The following is a 21667-nucleotide window of genomic DNA, read 5'->3' as shown; positions in this document are numbered from 1 at the left end:
TAATTGTTTCTCATATTTCCTCTCTTCAGATGAATCCATAAAAATAGCCCAGAAGGCACTTAAAGCTCATCTAAAGAGGAAGTTTGAATGCATATTTGAAGGTTTAGCAAAGCAGAGCAACCCAACCCTCCTCAATGAGATCTATACAGAGCTCTACATCACAGAGGGGATAAGTGGGGGGGTCAATAATGAACACGAGGTCAGACAGATTGAGACAGCATCCAAGAGACAAACCACACAGGAGACTGCTATCCTCTGCAATGACATTTTTAAGCCTTTACCTGGACAAAAGAAACCCATCAGAACTGTGCTTACAAAGGGCATCGCTGGCATTGGGAAAACTGTCTCTGTGCAGAAGTTCATTCTGGACTGGGCAGAAGGAAAAGCCAATCAGGACATTGATTTCATCTTCACTCTTCCTTTCCGAGATCTGAATTTGAAGAAGGAAAGGGCATTCAGTCTGATGCAACTTCTGCAGCACTACTTTCCACAACTGAAAGAGAGCCAAAGTGTTGAAGGTGATGAGGTCAAAGTGGTGTTTATCTTTGATGGTCTGGATGAGTGTCGACTTCCTCTAGATTTCCAAGGTAATGAGATCTGCTGTGATATAACCGAATCATCATCAGTGGATGTGCTGCTGACCAATCTCATTAAGGGGAATCTGCTTCCCTCTGCTCTCCTCTGGATCACCTCCCGACCAGCAGCAGCCAATCAGATCCCTCCTGAGTTTGTCCACCGAGTGACAGAGGTACGTGGGTTCAATGACCCACAGAAGGAGGGGTACTTCAGGAAGAGAATCAGAGATCAGAACCAGGCCACCAGAATTATCACACACATAAAGTCATCCAGGAGCCTCTATATCATGTGTCACATACCAGTCTTCTGCTGGATATCTGCTGCTGTTCTGGAGACAATGTTGGGTGAAACAGAGAGTGGAGATCTGCCCAAAACTCTGACTGAAATGTACACACACTTCCTGCTCATTCAGACTAATGTGAAGAATCAGAAGTATCATGGCACTGATGAGACAGACTCAAAGATGATGTCAGCATCAGATACAGAAATCATCCTGAAACTGGGGCGGCTGGCTTTTCTACAGCTGGAAAAGGGCAATCTGATATTCTATGAAGAGTACCTGAGAGAGAGTGGCATTGATATCAGTGCAGCTTCAGTGTACTCTGGGGTGTGCACAGAGATCTTTAAAGAGGAGTGTGGGTTGTATCAGGAGAAGGTCTACTGCTTTGTGCATCTGAGCATTCAGGAGTATCTGGCTGCCTTGTTTGTGTTTCATTCATGTGTAAATGGGAACAGAAATGTACTCAGAGCAGAAGAATCAAAATCTCACAGTGACAGAGTGCAGCTGTCTGAGTTACACAGGACTGCAGTGGATCAGGCTTTAGAGAGTCAGAATGGACACCTGGACCTTTTCCTCCGATTCCTTCTTGGCCTCTCTCTGGACTCCAGTCAGATTCTCTTCAGAGGACTACTGACACAGACAGGAAGCAGATCACAGAGCATTGAGAACACAGTCCAGTACATTAAGGAGAGGATCAGAAAGGAATCTTCAGCAGAGAGGACCATCAATCTGTTCCACTGTCTTAGTGAACTGAATGACAACTCTCTAGTGGAGGAAATACAGAATTCCCTGAAATCAGGAAAACTTTCTGATAACGAGCTGGAACCAGTCCAGTGTTCAGCTCTGGCTTTTGTGTTACTGATGTCAGAGGAGGTCCTGGATGAGTTTGACTTGAAGACCTACAACACATCAGCAGCAGGTCATCACAGACTGGTACCAGTAGTCAGGAACTGCAGGAAGGCCATGTGAGTATTATGTCATTAATAATGTAGATGATTGACAGTATATTTTCACACTTAATATTTCTAGTGAGAGTAAATTACAATAAAATTGTCTGGTAAGTGAAATAATAATGGTATAAATGATAACTTCTGGATCATTTTCACCGTTAGTGCCCTCATTTAAACCCTTTGCGCGCATGCCAAATCTGCTCAATCGTTGCCCATTTACGGGGTACCTTGTTTAAAGCTTTATAACTCCAGACGTGAGCATCACAGAGACTTGAATAATGGCTTAAATGAAGAAAGACATTTGTACCATTTACAATACTAACTAAGATTTGTTTATATTCATAATGTAGGAAGAAATAGGCAAAAAAATCCAAATTGAATTTGCTCTTTGTTAGTTTGCAATGAAATACTGAGAGAACCATTAGCTATATAAAACAGGTTACACTATACATGTCCTGGATCAAAAACTCCTTGACCACAAGTTCATAAAATCTAAGGGTGGATATGTAGAACTACTATAGATGTATGAAGCAAAAACTAAGCAGTGTACCCAGCTTCTCCAAAACTATCCAAAATGTCTAAATTATGCATTGCTGTAAATCATGTATTTCACTACAAATCAACTGTTTTGTCTGAAGAAACTCACTGTTGCATCATTTTCAAGTGGGAATTACAAGATTTCCATCGGTACAGAGGCCTAAAATATCTAGGTGTCCTGAAACGTATCCAAAATCTCTCCAAAAATTAATGAAATGTTTTTTTTTTCTGTTATAAAGCATATAAACGTGCCCCTTTTGAAGGTTTAAGATGAAGCATTGATATTAAATTACAAATAATTCAAAAACATTATCACACAATATGGAACAGTATCTAAATGTGTAATCATTAATTCTTGTATGTTTTCCTGTACTTTACGGTATGTAATGTTTCATTGTATGGGAATTGGACGACATTATAACACATTCATCTGTCCACTGCTATGTTCCAGTTCAGATCACATTGGATGCATTAAACACAATGACTACTTAGCAGCCCATGAACGCTTACATTACAGTTACATTACACTCAAATTCAAAAATATTAGCACAGCTATTTTGGAAGGTACCCAGGCGTCACAAATAAGTGTATATTTCCCAAACAAATTGTCCAAGACAATATATGACCACTCAGTCTTGAAAGGGACATCTCTACCCGTAAAACCAAAGGTAAGTTTGTATATTTATTCCATATTAATTCCCAGATATTAACAGTAGAATGACCTGGTATAATTTTTTTTAAATTTCTCTTCTTTATTTTAGAGTTCAATGAGCAGTATTTTTCACAGCTGTACTGGCATACCTTCGGCAATTGTTGGCTTTATCTTGTTGCAATGACGGAATACAAATTTTTAGCGGTAAAAGAATGTTTTTATGTATGCCCAGATGAGCAAATTCGGTGTTGAATAATGTGTTTCCATTTAAACCAATCCAGACCAGGTCTTAACTCATAGCACATTTTGCTATTGTGGTGGCGTTATGAATGCAGCACACATGTGAATGCATGACACAGATGTGAGAAATATTTAATTTCAGTTTGACTGTTTCAAATGCAAGCTGTGCTCTTTTACGCAGTCCAATGGCAGCTATTTTTACAGTGCATCTGTCTGGAGCTAACAGCGTCATTTAGAACTGATCATGTGACTAAACTGACACAGTAGCCTCAGTGAAGTGGATTATTTCTAATCCTGAATGAATTGCATTCTGTGAACTGAAGATGAATTATTTGTGAAATTTGTAATTATAACAACTGCGCTTCCTATGAGAGCAGGGAGGCTTCAGTGAAAAGCCTGGGAACAGTGGGGAAAAAAAAAAAAAAAGTGTTCATCCTTTACTACTTTCTCCATACATTAAGCCAGCACACCACCAACTTGCGTGTTATTGGTCAATGATTGAGCGAATGTTTGGAATGTTAAAAATGTATTTTAGATGCTTGGAAGGGTTGGTTGGTACATTACAATACAAAGTCAGTGCATTCTTTGTGGTGTGCTGTGTTATACACTAAATAGCCATACACCTTGGATGTGACACAGACCCCACAGAGTAGACATTACAGGACTTTCATAGGGAGAGAGAAAGAGATTACAGCACACAGAGTGCACGAGAGAGCAGGGACTTGTTGGCTGTGGAGCCGTTTCTCTCGTGAGCATACATTCATCTTATCAAGTGCATGTCTGAAATAAATGAAACTTAGTTGAAGTGGTGAAATGTTTTCTTTATTTTTAATTGTGGTATTAAACAAAAATTGACAGAAAAGAAACAATATTCATAATATACTATATTAACTCTGCAGACTGAACAGCTGTTACCTCACAGAGAAGTCCTGCGATATTGTGGCCTCAGCTCTCCAGTCATCAAACTCAACCCTGAGAGATCTGGACCTCAGCTACAATAACCTGGGAGATTCAGGAGTGAAGCTGCTCTGTGCTGGACTGATGAGTCCAAACTCTAAACTACAGAGACTGGGGTGAGTAGTGCTGTGTACTGTGTGACCTTAACTGTTGTGGCTGTGTAAAGGTTTGAATTTTGTCACAGGGAAGAAAACAAATTTCCTGATTTCATTCATTTTCAAAACCTGTAACCTGAATGTTTGTGTGAATACAATTTAGCATACATGCATATTGACTGGAGTGTGCTCATATGCAATTATTGCTAGACACTGCACCCTGGAGAGAGAGACACTCTACTACTTCCATAGTGTTCTCTGACACTAAAACCTCAGTCAGTGTACAAGTGAGCAAGTCATGACCTCTGTATTATTTTATACATCTGGACACTGACTCTAGCAGCTATCCCAGAGGAGCTGCACATCCTGCTAGTGAAATTAACAACAGTGTTCGTACGGTCATGAAAAACCTGGAAAAGTCATTGAAATTTAAAATGCAATTTCCAGGCCCTGGAAAAGTTAAGGAAAATAATATTTTTTGAAAAGTAATGGATACACAGCTGAAGTTGCATCAAATATAATGACCAATTAATCCAATCATAAAAATAGTATGTATAGTAATAAAACGTAAATTGGCACGTAACCTTCGCGGTGTTTTGGTGGTGTGAGAAGTTAATTCGGTCTGGCTCAGTCTGTTTACAGGCACGCCCAACAGGCACGCTTCTGCTAATGTAGCAGTTAGTAAACGTAGGCCCTACTGTGCCGACAATATGCCCGGGAAGTGCAGCTTCAATAATGTATCAGGGCTCGAAATTAACTTTTTTTACTTAGTAGCACTGGTGCTCCCAACTTCAAAAGGTTAGGAGCACCCACCAAAATGTAAGGAGCACCAACAATATATGCAATAGATTTTTTATTGATAAAAAACGACAATATAACAGTACGGTTTACAAGTAACAGTTAAACTGTCACGCCTAAAACGAGTCGACTCTTCAAGGAATTGCGTGTTATGTATTCAAAAGACAAAGCGCTTCACGTCACATTAATGCCGCTAATTAAATTAACCGCCAGTAAACTGCATCGGAGAAATTAGCTGTTTCAACCGGGTCGCTACACAAAACACTTCGTTAACGTTTCAGAAAAATGCCGTCATCGTTCGTTTCAACTTTTCAGTTTTCCATAACGCTAATAAATTGAACATAAACTTTTGTCTTCAGGTAACATTAGTTAACGCGTTAGCTCTCTGTGTCGCGTGACAGTGGAGTGCAGAGAAAGGGAGTGATTGAAGGCTAATATTAACCAATTTAAAATCAGCATTAAAGGCCAGAATGTCAAGCTCACTTTTGGTTAGAAGGGTTACCCTGTCAGCTCACAAGGCACATAGTGAGTGTACTATCTAGCGAATGTACAGAGAAAACGTTCGACTGGTAAAAGAAGAAAAAAAAAAGGTTGCACCAGAACAATCATTTGCACTCGTAAAAATGCTCCCGATTATATTTCGAGGTCGCACAGATAAAATTTCGGGAGCATATGCAACCAAAATGGTCGCAATTTCGAGCCCTGTTTGAGACATTGACAAAAATGTTAAACTATTCGAATTAAAATATGAGAGAATGTATCTTAGTGTGTCTGTCTGGTGTTCATTTGTTTTAGAGAGGCACCATATGTTTCAGATGCAGACCTAATTTTACTTAGTGTTACAATAAATAATTTTAAATCGTCCCGCTGAGATAAAGTCATTTGTTTTGGTCATGGAAATTCAGTTAAAGGTTGTGGAGAAGTCATGGAAAAGTCATTGAAAATCATTGGTGAAAAAGTGTGAACCCTGTAACAAATATGCCCAGTGAGTAACAGTAAGGGTGTTACCCCAAAACTTTATTAACGAGGCCAATGCAGTGATTGGTTCTTACAGAGATGCACACTTCAGTCAGCGTATAAGTGAGCCATGTAGTTTGGTGCAGTGTAAGAGAAAACAGTTTATCATATGACAAAATATGAAAGTTGCCAATAACCAGGAATAGACAGCTTTAACAATGTTAAGAGGCAATCATTTGGATGGATTTTCCACAAAGATTATACAGATGCAAAAGCAATAGCTTAAATGTTTAATTGGGATGGCAGGTACGGTATGCCATCCTGCCAAGTTACGCCTTGGCGAGGTGGCATGCCCCATACCTATACAGCCCAGAGAGTTTGGCACTTTTCAGGGTTCCCTTCAGAAATAACCGCAATGACCACAGACTCTCAGCCCATAAAAACATTCATTTCTGCACCTTCTGACCTCATTTCAACAGACAGAATTCACAAACAATGTCACACGTCTGCACAATAAAGTCCCAAACTTAGGGGATTTAGTTTTTTCCTTCGTCGTCTTCCTGCCTGATTGCATCATCATAAATGCTCCAGGCCCACTAAGAATACATCTCACCATTGGAAATTTAGGTATATCAGCCAATAGAAACATCAGATACAGACACAAATATACAAGTACACGTTTAAAAGTACAAAACTTTGCAGCCATAATGTCTGCAATCTTTTAGCTCACTGGGTTGCCGTTGGAACTTTTTGTAACAGATGCAAGTTCATCCCCCCTCGGACTCACGCGATCCTCTAACTAATTACACTGGATTGATAGCTAACTAAAAATAAAACATTTAAACCATTGCTTTGGCATCTGTAAAATCCTTGTGGGAAACTCATTTATATTTCACAAATCCAAATAAAATACACCCACACATTAGACAGTTCCACCTTCGCCTTCAAGTTTTACATTAGCTGCCTTGCTAAAGATACAACAGATTGCGTGTATAATGTTACTACAGACGGCTCTGAAATTAAGCACTAAAATCAGTGATGCATTTCTGTCTGGTAGGTAACATTACTGGTCGTACAGAAACTGCTGCAAGATAATGACTTCTCCATGCCTGGTATATCGCTTTTTTGAAGTCATAATGGTTGTATTGTGCCAGTACTGGTACTGTAACTACTTCTTAACTAGATTACTGTAGCGACCCTGCAACGCCATATTTCTAAATTAATGTTAGCTAGCCCTATATATATCCTCTACCGACATGCAGACAATTAGTAGGTCTGTCATGTACAATAGCCCATCAAAACCACTTTCATTTAAAAATGACATACACTTTCATTTATTTGTCATTAATGGTAAAGTAAAAAGATTTAATCTATGCCTATGTGTTTTTTTCAGCTAGAATGTGTGTTTGTATGCATTTATGTGCATGCATGTCTCTCATGGCCTACATTTATATGAATTTTTATTATAACTTACTCATAATAAACCCAGTACAAAAAGAAATGATATCTGATGAAAAACACATTTTCAACATACAAAAATGCCAAGTTACTTACACATACAGTGTACTGTATTTAAGTCATTAATTCAAATCTAGGGCTGCCATTAAAAGTATTGATATCAAAATTACAGTTACATTACACTCAAATTCAAAAAAATAGCACAGCTATTTTGGAAGGTACCCAGGCATCACAAATAAGTGTATATTTCACAAACGGATTGTCCAAGACAATATATGACCACTCAGTCTTGAAAGGGACATCTCTATGTGTAAAGCCAATGGTATGGTTGTATATTAATTCCATATCAATGCCCAGATATTGACAGTAGAATAACATGGCATATATTTTTTAAAATTCCTCTTCTTTATTTTAGTGTTCAGTGAGAAGCATTTTTCACAGCTTTACTGGCATACCTTCAGATATTGTTGGCTTTATGTTGTTGCAATGACGGAATACAAATTTTTAGCAGTAAAAGAATGTTTTTATGTATGCCCAGATGCGCAAGTTGAATAATGTGTTTCCATTTAATCCAGTCCAGACCAGGTCTTAACTCATAGCACATTTTGCTATTTTGGTGGCGTTATGAATGCGGCACACGTGAATGCATGACACAGATGTGAGAAATATTTAATTTCAGTTTGACTGTTTCAAATGCAAGCTGTGCTCATTTACGCAGTCCAATGGCAGCTTTTTTTCAGTGCATCTGTATGGAGCTAACAGCGTCATTTAGAACTGATCATGTGACTAAACTGACAGTAGCCTCAGTGAAGTGGATTATTTCTAATACTGAATGAATTACATTCTGTAATCAAACTGAAGATGAATTATTTGTGAAATTTGTAATCATAACAACTGCGATTCCTATGAGAGCAGGGAGGCTTCAGTGAAAAGCCTGGGAACAGTCAAAAAAAAAAAGTGTTCATCCTTTACTACTTTCTCCATACATTAAGCCAGCACACCACCAAGTTGCATTTTATTGGTCATTGATTGAGCGAACGTTTGGAATGTTAAAAATGTATTTTAGATGCTTGGAAGGGTTGGGTGGTACATTACAATACAGTCCTCAGAAAGTTAGTGTATTCTTTTTGGTGTGCTGTGTTGTGCACTAAATAGCCATACACCTTGGATGTGACGCAGACCCCACAGAGCAGACATTACAGGACTTTCACAGGGAGAGAGAAAGAGATTACAGCACACAGAGTGCACGAGAGAGCAGGGACTTGTTGGCTGTGGAGCCGTTTCTCTTGTGAGCATACATTCATCTTATCAAGTGCATGTCTGAAATAAATGAAACTTAGTTGAAGTGGTGAAATGTTTTCTTTATTTTTAATTGAGGTATTAAACAGAAATTGACAGTAAAGAAACAGTATTCATAATATACTATATTAACTCTCTGCAGACTGAACAACTGTAACCTCACAGAGAAGTCCTGCGATATTGTGGCCTCAGCTCTCCAGTCATCAAACTCAACCCTGAGAGATCTGGACCTCAGCTACAATAACCTGAGAGATTCAGGAGTGAAGCTGCTCTGTGCTGGACTGATGAGTCCAAACTGTAAACTAGGGAGACTGGACCTCAGCTGCAATAACCTGGGAGATTCAGGAGTGAAGCTGCTCTGTGCTGGACTGATGAGTCCAAACTGTAAACTCCAGAGCCTGGGGTGAGTAGTGCTGTGTACTGTGTGACCTTAACTGTTGTGGCTGTGTAAGGGTTTGAATTTTGTCACAGTTTTTCAAATGGGTGTTTTTTTAATTATGGTGAAAAAGGGGACACAAGCCTGGTCGAAACGAGTCCCCAACTGCAATGGAATTTTGAAGCCATGGTTTGAAACTGAGACATTTTGGCATCTATAGCGTTTTGAGTACATATTTCATTAAATTTCCATCCCATAATCATATATGTGAGTAAATGCATACAGTATATTAGTTTTAATGTACGGTCACCACTAAATATTGGTTAATGTCGCTTTCCTCCAAGGACAGTTATTCAATGCTGTGCGAAGCAGCTAAATTTAAGTATATTCTGGCAAGTTAGTGATTTATGTTGTGATTTGACTGTACTGTAGCATTTATGACATTATGCATATAAAGGAAACTGCCAAAATAGGTTTGACCTCCCTGATATAACGTTTTATGTATAGTAATTAGGGGTGCTAACAGTTAATCGATTAACTATTAATCATTAATAAGAATGGTGATTGACCAATTTAATTGATTCAATAATTAATTTTCAATATACCATTTCAATGAATAACCTAATGATGGTGATTATACTTCAGTTTAGAAAGTCGATTCTCCGTCATTAGAAACAAATCTCCTTGACTGGTGGAAAGTCAGGGCATTAGACTGCCAGCATTAGCAAAATGCTATTTGTCCATTCCTGGTAGTGGTGGGTGTTACAGGTCCTTGCAGGGACACAGATCCTTTGACTCTGTTCCCTAAAAGGATTTGTTCCTGGATTTGTTCATTGATTCCTTCATAGCTCTCTCCTTGACTCCCGCAAAGGAGAACGAGAGTCATGCAGTGACTGATTCCAAACTTCAGACACCTAGTAAAAAATACTGAATCTACTGTGCTTTGTATGTGAATTCCTACAGGAACCTCACACAAACAGGTGGCACGAGTTAGCCTACTATATAATTTGCAAATGACAGAAAGGCTATGAAAAGTGCAAATTATTTAGCAGGATATGACAATTTGTTATGAATTTGTAGCGTTATTAGTGCAGAAGTTATATTTATTTCGCGGAGCGATGTTGTAATATAGCCAAAATTGTGATTTGCCGTTTCAGTTTTACACTCTTTATTTTCATTCTCTGTCTGCCTGTCATGATTTTATGACCCATAATTCCATGCAGAATCTACTGAATGCCATGCCGTTCACAATTGCAGCGGGATTGTCGGATATGATTTTATCTTCCAGCTTGGCTATGTTTGTATTTATTTTGGCTAACAGCGTTGTGTCAGTTTCCTGCCTCATGCATTGGTCTTCAAGCTGGCTGCACTAATGTTTAGACAATGCTTGTGAGAAAGCATGTCAGTGGTGCCTAGGGTCCTGGCATGGTTTTTCTATAAAACAGCCTTTTGGTTTTGTTTGGCATGTGCGCTAGGAGAGCGGTAGGCATTTATGGAAACCTTCCGAATTTTGTTTTGCTGCTTGTGCGTTCATGCAACTAATACCACACACACAAACACACACACATGTCACCCAACCTCCCACAGTTGGTATAATTCTGTTCAAATCCATCATTGCCATCTCTACGTCTTAATGGCAATTGGATTGCACATGTTTGAAGAGAATAAAATATATCACTCCTCAGGAGCCAGATTCTCTAATCGGAGTCATTCGTGTCCATATTAGCCGCCTCAACCAGTAAACTCCAAGTGAAGGTTTACACCCTCTGCTACACTGGCCCTTCGAGCCGGAGTGAGTGCAGCTAATGAAATAATATGGACAAGGCGGTTCCAGATGCACCAGAGCCCCAGAGTAGGCCCCGCACAGATCATCGTTTGCCTCCTTATTTAGCCGACTATGAAGTTGTTTCCCGACCTTCTGAGGATCCTCCTCTGTCTCTGTCAGTACATTTCCCGCTCAGGCTCTCTCCCACATCCAAACCGCCATTCTGGAGGAGAGGATAAAGCAGATGGAGTAGGACACCCTTCATCACCAGCTAGAGGAGGACTCTCGTGCGGACCTTGAATATTAGCGGCTAGAGGCTCAGGCTAAGGAAGCTCAACGTCTTCAGGAGGAGGCTTTCCAGGCTAAAGAATCTTTAACCATACAACTGAAGCCGTCGCTTGAAGAAAGCAGAGAGTGACTGGGAGGTAGCCAAACGTGTCTCCACCTTACTCACCGCTGACCCTGAATCCGCCAGTCCAGATGTTCCATTACATCCTGCTAGTTTCCTGCATCTTCCTCAGGCTTCTGACATGGACCAGGCTGAGACCCTTCCTTCCGCTCACCCTCAGCATTCCACGCCTCGGCAGCCAGAGTTTCCTCCACCAGCTGTGTCAGCCACAGCTATGCTTCAGCTGCACTGCAAGCAGTGCCACAAGTATATGGAGACTCAGTGCTGCTCTCTCCTGGATCTTCTCAGCTGATCTCACACACTGTTACAGCATCTACTGATCCACATCCTGCACCCCATGTGACACAGTATCTAATTCCAGCACCCATGGCAGCCTTTGGGCTACAGCACTCTGTATCACATATTTTCACACTTTTTCCCTTGTCAGAATAAAGCCTAACACTTAACAATAAGGTCATGTGACTTCAGTATGAATCAGATTTGACTTTAGTTAGTAGTTCAGTAATGTTACTAATTTGTTATAGTTACATGATTATTTATACATTAGCAAAACACAGGATGAACTTAACCAGAAACAAATACATTAACTGTTTTTATTGGCATTAGTCAATGGCAATTCATGTGACCTTACTGTGAAGTGCTACTGAATAGAGTGCAGTAAAATTGTCGGGCTAGTGAGCTAGTGCTCTCATTTTATGTTCTGAACCCAGAACATAAGCAGCATCAAATGCAAAACTCCTCACTTATCATGTATTTTATTTGATTTCATTTACTAATTATTTGCAAAAATACCAATTTTATAATAAATGGTGAATTTGTTGAAAGTGAAATGCAGCGTCACACGCTGACACACACCCCTTTTGTGGACAAAAGAGTTGGACGCAGGGAATTGTGGGAAAAGATCTGGATTTCACCAGCATTTACTGTGGGCTTAGCGAGAGAGAGAGACTATTGATAGAAAATAATTAAAGGAAACAAACTTATTCTCCCTTCCCCCTCATGGATTCCAGGTAACAAAATAATGTAGTAAAATAACAAACTGAAATAACCAGAACAAGACAGCACAACGGGGACGCTTTTCAGCCGTTTCTGTTCTCTCTGTCTCTCTCTCTCTCTCGTCAGTCAGTCAGTCAGTCCCCGGTCTCAGACACCTAATGGGAAAAGAACACACACTTTTAAACCCAGCACTGATTAGTAATGTTATCCAGGTGTGTGTGCCTACTTAATCAGTAGGCGTGGTCCTCTGATTGCCCTGAACCTCCCTCACAAACCAAGCCCTGCCACACAGAGTAATCTGATGGATCAATCTTCATGTCAAAACATGCAACTCAAACTGATTAAAATAAATAGAGGCTATTGGGATGGCAGTTATGCCATCCCGCCAAGTTACGCATTGGCGGGGGCATGCCCAAAACCTATACAGCACCGAGAGTTTGGCACTTTTCAGGGTTCCCCATGCTCCATATCTACCCGCCGCTCACCGAACGTATACACTGCATTATGACGTACCGTCTGCATGTTCAGTTATTAACCGGCTACAATATTGCGAAGCCATATGGAGTCAACAGGAGCACTTCTGTGCTTACTGGCCTTTAAAACTTTTAAAACCACGGACAGGTTTGCTAATGATATTTTACGCATTGCACAGCTATGTCATGGTGCTACACTGACAAAGTCACAGACTGGTAAACCTCCGGTTGAAGGATTGAATCCCGCCTCGCCCTCAGGCAGATAATTTCCTCTTTTACACTAACGTTTTCTTATGCTTATATTTGCTTTACCAAAACTCACTCACGGCCACCCATATGCATTTCATGACGGCAAATGTATTGTTTTTTTTTTAAGTTACACCAGTTCACCACCGTGCCATTTCTACTAACTATATTTCTTCACTTGGCTACTGTACAAAACCTTCTTATCAGCAAACGCCATGTTTCTGCATTCATGTTACCTCACCCTGTTCTCTATCTAGCCACATACAAACAATTACTACGTATGTACGTTCTGCAACTCCCCATTAAAACATTACATTTAAAATCATGACTCACTAGTACTGAACATGAGAAAAGCACATCAGTGCAATACATTTCACATGTTACTTAACCCTCCACTTTAACGACTAATGCTTTATACCGACTGTTATATAGGCTATACCATTCGATAAGGAAACTAAGCTCGCTCATGGTCATTTTATTTACTGCGCACTATAGTCTGTGATCATGTCAACCATCACCTACAGGCCCATTCTGCTAAAAACATGTTTCAACTACGCAATTTCATCATTTCTCCTAATTTCTCTCACACTGTTGTTATTTTCTCATATGCAAAGCCTGCTGGGACACATGCGTCTGCTCCTATTCTCCACTATGAAGTTTTCCAGTTCTAGCTTAGCAAAACAGCGAAGAGGATTCCTACCTGCAGATAAGCCTATCAAAATGCCTTATAAACCTTACAAACACTAAAAGTGCATCTCCACGAAATAACAGAGAACGGAGCAGGACAGAAGGGTACACAAGTTGAGACCTAGGGAGTTCTAATTCTACGGGCTTGCTGATTCTTTTGTCAATCAAGGCTCGTTGGATGGCCGTCAAATCCGTGACTGGCCATATTTCACCTGCGTTTCTGATACGTTTACACTTACGCCACCGCACTCTTTGTCACAGCCACTGTTTTACTTATATAGCAAACCAAAACTGCTAAACGGTACAAGCTCATCAGATTGTACAAATTCACACAAGGATAGCCATAATCCACAACCGTTTCTTACAGGGTCACTTTGCATTTCTCTCATCGCTTTGCAAAAAGAAATGATATCTCATAAAAAACACGTTTCCAACGTACAAAAATGGCAAGTTACTCACACGTACAAGACATACACCATCTATAACTCATTCATTCAGACTTCCAAAATCCAGGCCTGCCATTAAAAGTATTGATAGAAAAATGATGCCAAGTTACGGTACTGTTAAGGCACTGACTGACAAGAGGCACACCATCTTTAAAACACCTGACACTTATTGTCATAAAGTGGTTTGGTAGAGGGCGCTCTCGTGCTCTGGATGGTTGCAGCCACGTGAGGGGGAAGCCCTAATGCGGTGAGGTTATGCCTTCCTGGGCCAAGCTCATAGAGCTACTCGCTCGGGGCAGGGGTAGTGTATTTCCCTGTCCACCTGAGACAGGAGGTCCATGCGTAGCGGGAGTGTGGATGGCTGTACATAAAGGAGAGGGATAATCACTGCAGTAACATTTCCACAGTCTGGGGATTGAGACACCATTCCCCGTACAGTGGGTTTCTCCTTGACAGCAGATCAGCGCTTGTGGTCAGAATTCCTACAACATCAATCAATCAATCAAATTTTATTTGTATAGTATATTTCACAGCAGTTGTCACAATACGCTTCACAGACAACCCTGGCCTAAACCCCCACAGGAGCAAGGCTAAAGCAGCATGCATAACCACAGAAAGAAAACAAGAAACAAAAAATAAACAAAAAAACAAATGTGGAGAAATTTCTTGTTTTACAGATTTCATATTTAACCAGCTTAAATGGGAGAATGCAAGTGACAAATGTTTAATGAAAGCCGGAAAAATGAGGGCTTAATTTCTCTAAACATAGTTCTTCAGGATCACTTTACTTCTCTTGCTAGGCAGGGGGTAGAGGGCATAAATGGTCATAATACAGCAAGAAACAGGGAGACTCCTCAAGAAAGTTTTCACATAACTTTCAAATTCCCCCATTTATAACATTTTTTGTGCAGTTTATATTACTCCACAAGGTCTACCAAACATTTGGTACGAGGTTTTAAAAAAAAAAAAAAAAAAAAAAAAAAGACTTAATACATCAGGGCTGCGTTTCCCTTTTAAAAAAAAAAGACTTAATACATCAGGGCTGCGTTTCCCAGAGTCTCCTTAGCGCTACGTGCGTCGTAAGGTATCCCTTAAGCTCTTCCTTTAGCTCTCGAGCTGTTTCCCAGCGTCTCCTTAGCTAAGGTATACCTTAATTAAGGTATACCTTTAAAAGGGTGGTCTGAGGCATTCGTAGGCTGTACCTTAGCGATGCGCTCCGCGGTTTCAGCCTTATTATGCCAACATTTTGGTTTTCAAATCGACAGTTGTACTACAGTGCGCATCTAGTAGCACATCGGCATGCGAAAATGAGTTTAATATTTACTTTACGAAAAGTAATTGTCCAATCAACGTGTCTGTGCATAGCACGTCGTGAGAATGTTGTCGTTTTACCTGTCTATCCCCATCATGATGGCAGTTAAGTATAGGGCCTATCCATGATAATAATCCAATTTGTGAAAAGAAAAAAAAAAGTTTTTTTAAATTTATACGTAGTGGCGCTAACTTAGGATATGGCTTTTATGACTGCATACCCTGTAGAAATTAGTTTGTTTGTGTGCGAGTCAATGATCACACTGACTTGGAACAAACCGCCGGTTTATTAAGAATATAAACCCTGTGTGTGCAAAAACAATGTTGAGTGAGTCTACTTGCATGACCGAACTAGAGCACGTTAATTGGCCTAGCCATAAACACACATACAGGTACAGTGGCTCATAATGGACAAACATAGCCAAATGATATACATCCTGTTCCTTTAGCTCACACCTCCTATATAAAACAAAATAGCACTGGGTAAATATCAACATTACGGAACATTTTTCTTACCATGTTGTTTTACGATTTTCGGTAAACAACCCAATAATGATATAATAATGGTTAAACTTAAGATTATCCAACAGCACATTAAGGTGGATGAACAAATCACTTTAACAGGTAGACCTATTCATAAGGCACCCGGTATATAATTCATCATGATCAATTTGCAGTTTGCAGATTAGATGAATGTTTGCAAGTCAGATAAGTTCATCATATGAAAAGGGTTTGACAATGAATCCCCTGCAGTAGACTCCCAGCCTTGTGGTTTCACCATATTTATTGGTGAATAGAGCCCAGTAATTGCCTTAGACTTTTGTGAATTACTCAGAATACGTAGTGAACTTAATTTACACACCCCCTCCCTGTTTTTGTGTGAACATCTCAGGAATGCGTAGGTGCATATATATCAACTGCCAAGGAACTCAGTGTCACAGCTGTGGATTTGTGTGTGTGTGTACGTGTGTGTGTGGTCTCTCCACAGGCTGGGTTGGTGTAATCTCACAGAGGGCTGCTGTGATGTACTGGCCTCAGTCCTGCGTTCTCCTCACTCAGAGCTGAGCGATCTGGAGCTCAGAGACAACGAGCTGCAGGATTCAGGAGTGACAGCGCTCTCTGCTGGACTGGAGGATCCACACTGTAAACTGCAGAGACTGGGGTGAGTACAAACACACACCCCTTCTGACTAAATACAACACTGATGTCAATGTTTCTAATGTGAAAACAGACACTCAGAACTGAAAGAGCATGTTCCTGTTCTTCCTCTTGGAAGAATAAGACTCAAAACACATGAATGAATAAAATGAATTAGTCCTGTTTCCTGAACTGTAGTGGGGTGTTAGTCTCGCATAGCCAGACCCATCTCCACACTTTGTTTCAGCGCTGTGCCAGCGCTGGAGAAAGGTCTGGCTCAACCCATTAGCATTCCGCTATAGAGGAGAAAAACGCTCTGGCTTGTTTGTATTTATTTAAACCAATCACAATCGTCTTGGGCGGCATTAAGCCCAGGATGCAGTGATGGTGCCCTTGCAAAATAGTGTCGTAATGGAGTACTGGCCAGCAGCTATTTTCTCGTCCGTGTCTGGATCTTGCCCGGCGTACGCTGCAGCTACCCCCCTTGACTGCAGGGTTTTCACCTGGTCCTCCATTATCGCGACCAAGGGGGACACTACCAAAACCATGGCATTTTCACGCCATGTCTGTGTGTTTACCCTCGCTAGCTCACTGCAGTCGATAGGCCATACTTGGTATATGAAACTTTTTCCATAACCGGTGGGCAAACATGCAAGAACGTCCCTGTCAGACAGCAAATGTTCTAAACATATTCTTTGTTTTACAACCATTCACCGAAAGAACCAAGCAGGCCTGCCTTATTGCACGATCCAAATTTTCGTCAAAACTTGCCATTTTCAGCGTGCAGGTTTCTAGCTTGGAGGTTGTTGTTTCACGTAGTGACGGGGACCTTGAAAATGGTAACACACAGATAGCGGAAGGGGAGGTAAATTCTGATTGAAATAGTCGGCCAATGGCAGGCTTATACCCACAGTCTGGGTCCTGTGAGTCAGACTAGTGGGGTGTAGACTCAAATGCGTTTGATAATGACTCATTCCCCATCCATTTTATTTTATTTATGGCTGTAGAAGGTGTGTAACACACTGCTATGTGTTTGACACACACAGCCCTGTTAGTTTATATTAATGTGTGTAAGGTGTGTAATGCACTGCTATGTGTTTGACACACACAGCCCTGTTAGTTTATATTAATGTGTGTAAGGTGTGTAACACACTGCTATGTGTTTGACACACACAGCCCTGTTAATGTATATTAATGTGTGTAAGGTGTGTAACACACTGATATGTTTGACACACACAGCCCTGTTAGTTTATATTAACGTGTGTAAGGTGTGTAACACACTTATATGTTTGACACACACAGCCATGTTAGTTTGTATTAATGTGTGTAAGGTGTGTAACACACTGCTATGTGTTTGACACACAGCCCTGTTAGTTTATATTAATGTGTGTAAGGTGTGTGTGTCCTTCTCTCTGCAGGCTGTCAGGCTGTAGAGTCACACAGAGAGGCTGTGATTCTCTGGCTTCAGCTCTGTGTTCAAACCCCTCACACCTGAGAGAGCTGGACCTGAGATACAATCACCCAGGAGACTCAGGAGTGAGAGCACTGTCTGCTGCTAAACTGGACACACTCACACTGCTGTAAGTACAGAGAGTTTCCACACTGCACCTCACACACACACATACAGACACACACATGCACACATACACACACACGCAGAAGGGGGGGGGGGGATCTACAGTCTACAGTGGAGGGTGCTGCGCTGGATCACTGCAGTAAATTGTTTTATTTCTGTGATGAACCCGGCAGGATCCCACCATTGTCCATTCTGCATGGAGAGAGAATCTGTTAATCATTGTTTTTCGGGGTGTGCCAGACTTCAGCCTCTCTTTTCTTTTTTGGGAAGTTTATTTTGGTTACTAGGGGAAACATTTTCAAGTAATATTTTTATCCTATAAAAACAGACAGATAAGTGCCAGCTCGTTAATTTAATTTTGAGGCGAGAATAGCTGTTTCTACAATTGAGTAAAATATGATTGGTGGAGGGGACAGACAAGATGTGGTTGTTGTAGTTAGGGGTTTGGTCAGGGACACAGTGATGGTGGAGTTTCAGTATTACAAAGCAATGGAGAACCTGAGTGTGTTTCAGTGTGTGTGTGTTATAAGGGTGTTTAATGTTCAGTGGAGGAGTGGGAGCTATTTTTGCACATGGAATAGGGCGAGGGAATGGAATAAGTTTCCTTTGTGACAGATTTGTGTATTTTTCACATGATCGTGGTTCATGTGTCTTTGTTTTTATTTGTGTGATGCTATTGGTGTGTTGAGAGTGGAAATAAAGGATTGTTAAAATTCTAAATTCTGTTCTGTTGTTCTTGCAGTGTGGACCATGGAGGAGAGAACAGGACCAAACCAGGGCCCAGGAAATGTGAGTGTGTATCGACACAGAACACTTTCCATAGATACACACTCTGCTGTGTGTGTGTGTGAGAGAGATTTGTCTCTTACACACATAAACACACAAACAGAAACACACACGTACACAAACACACACACAGAGGTACTGTGACAGTCCTTTCTCTCTCACACACATATTGAGGTGAATATTAATAATGATAATTAATCTCATGAATGTCTCTGGTGTGCAGACGGCTGTCAGCTCACACTGGATCCAAACACAGCGCACAGAGCGCTGTCTCTGTCTGAGGGGAACAGGAGGGTGACAAACACACTGGGGAGAGAGGAGCAGCCATATCCTGATCATCCAGAGAGATTTGAGCATGTCCGCCAGGTTGTGTGCAGAGAGAGTGTGTGTGAGCGCTGTTACTGGGAGGCTGAGTGCAGTGTGTCTGAGAGGGGAAGGGTTTTTATAGCAGTGACAGATAAAGGAATCAGCAGGAAAGGAGCGGGTCTTGACTGTGAGTTTGGATGGAATAAAAACTCCTGGAGTCTGATGTGCTGTGAACTCAGTTACTCTGATAAACTCAGTTACTCTGATGAACACAGTTTCTCTGTCTGGCACAATAAGAACCGAACACGCATACCTGCCCCCCCCTCCCCCTACCGCAGAGCAGGAGTGTGTGATGATGATGATGATGATGATGATGGTAGAGGTGTGTGTGTGTACAGGGTAGGAGTGTGTGTGGACCGTCCGGCCGGCACTCTGTCCTTCTACAGTGTCTCTGACTCTGACACACTGACCCTCCTGCACAGATTCCACACACACTTCACTCAACACACACCCCTCTGTGCTGGATTTAGAGTGTGTAACTCCTCCTCAGTGTCCCTCTGCCAACTGGAGTAGAGACACACACACTCATGTGCGCGCACACACTCATATACACACACACACTCAATCACACACACACACACACACACACACACTCACTCATATACACATACACATACACACACACACACACACACACGCTCATATACACATACGCATACACACACACACTCATATACACACACACCACACTCATATACCCACTCACACACACACCACACACTCATATACACATTCACACACACACCAGTGCACTCTCACGCACACACACATGCATGCATATGTACACACGCTCATAACCATCTGCACACACACACACACACACTCATACTCAGTCACTCACGCACACACACCCTCTCTCTCACACACTCACATCCACAGTCACACACACATTCACACAAACGCACGTACACACACAAACTCATGCACTCACACACACACACATACATGCGTGCAGAGACACAAACACGTCAACACACACACACATTATACACGTCTACACAAACATTCTCATACCCATACGCACACACACACACACACACACACACATACATATAAACACACATACACACATTCACAAAGGCACTCTCACACACGCACACACGTCGACACACTTGCAACCTTCCTTGACCAAGGCCTTACCAGTGAAATTTCAGCTCTACCCAATATTAACCTCAGTACAGCTTAAACCCTTTACATAAGAGTATGATCTTTCAGAAGGTTCAGGTTAAGCATATCCTGTCTAAATGTGATTTTATATTTTTACATTTTAATACATTTATATTTCAAATGTTAAAGGCATGTTAATATACTTTTGATTATTAAAACATTAATATAACATTGAATGTAATAATGGCAACATATGGCAGTGTAAAATGTTTTTGAAGTAATAACTCTCTCCTGTATCTGCATCTTTGTATAAAAGAAGCCAGTGCCACTCCTCTACTTAAATGTGAATTTTACTAGTTTTTAATAGTTGCGTTCATTCATTTTCACATGAGTTCCAATATGCAAATTTCTGTGGGCAAATGCAGCTGATAGTGAGAATGCAGAATGGTCACTGCAGTGTACTTATTTCTTTTCATTACTGTAAACAATGATGGGTTGAGTTTCCTTATTTATTGGGTCTGTTTTAATTTTCTGTATTTTCAGACAATAATCTTCAATGATTAAACCTGAATTATGAAAAATGTCAAATGTGTTGATGTTATGATTTATTATTGTGTGATGTATTTAACTCCTGTGACACAGTAGTACTTATTTCATATTTTGTATGGGATTATGTTTGGGCTCAATATGAGCAGATCATCATGAGGTTAAATTCTGTACAGTTGAAGCAATGACATTCATCTACAGGAGTGGAAAAAAAATCCATTATAAGAGAATTTATGTAGTGTCTGATGAATGGTTGCTTCTGTTACTGTAGTGTAACCACAATTCAATACATTTAGAAAAAGTCACTACTTGTCTATTGAGCAGGTGTGTTTATATTACCTCTCAAAGAAATGGTTTTCCTGCAGGTTTTAACCTGTATCTGCTGCACATCAGTTGAATGGATTAGACCACGAAGCCAAAATCAAGGCAGAAGTGTAGTTTGCATGACATCCAGTCTCTGAGATGTTCCTGAGACCCTACAATTTTTTTCATTTTTTCAGATACATTTCTAGTAACTGCAGTCACACATTACAAATGCATTACAGTATGATATGATTGCTTTGACTCAATGTGCAAAACACAAATTGCTGTACCTACATACAAAGTGCAAAATTGCACACTCAGTTTTCACAGTACTGTCA

At 40.7% G+C, this 21667-nt stretch overlaps 1 protein-coding gene across 11 annotated transcripts in view; it reads left to right on the top strand.

Annotated features, from left to right (window-relative positions):
- The window catches only part of LOC135235496 (NACHT, LRR and PYD domains-containing protein 3-like), a 340665-nt gene that overhangs the window by 13663 nt on the left and 305335 nt on the right, over nucleotides 1–21667 (top strand). For 6 of the 11 annotated variants that reach the window (XM_064301004.1, XM_064301024.1, XM_064301008.1 and 3 more), the window contains exons 9-12: nucleotides 30–1821; nucleotides 4135–4308; nucleotides 8942–9202; nucleotides 16497–16670. The exons of 1 other annotated variant lie outside the window; for it this stretch is intronic. In XM_064301004.1, the coding sequence (XP_064157074.1) occupies nucleotides 30–1821; nucleotides 4135–4308; nucleotides 8942–9202; nucleotides 16497–16670 (2401 nt within the window). Of the gene's footprint in view, nucleotides 1–29; nucleotides 1822–4134; nucleotides 4309–8941; nucleotides 9203–16496; nucleotides 16671–18063; nucleotides 18226–18963; nucleotides 19011–19230; nucleotides 21069–21667 lie in introns of those variants that run through there. 4 more of the 11 variants (XM_064301029.1, XM_064301027.1, XM_064301003.1 and 1 more) reach the window with 4 other exon arrangements.

This window comes from Anguilla rostrata, chromosome 12 (genome assembly GCF_018555375.3).
Source record: "Anguilla rostrata isolate EN2019 chromosome 12, ASM1855537v3, whole genome shotgun sequence".
Classification (NCBI taxonomy): Eukaryota; Metazoa; Chordata; class Actinopteri; order Anguilliformes; family Anguillidae; genus Anguilla; species Anguilla rostrata.
Note: the sequence above shows the minus strand (reverse complement) of the source record. Positions and strands in the feature narration are given on the sequence as shown.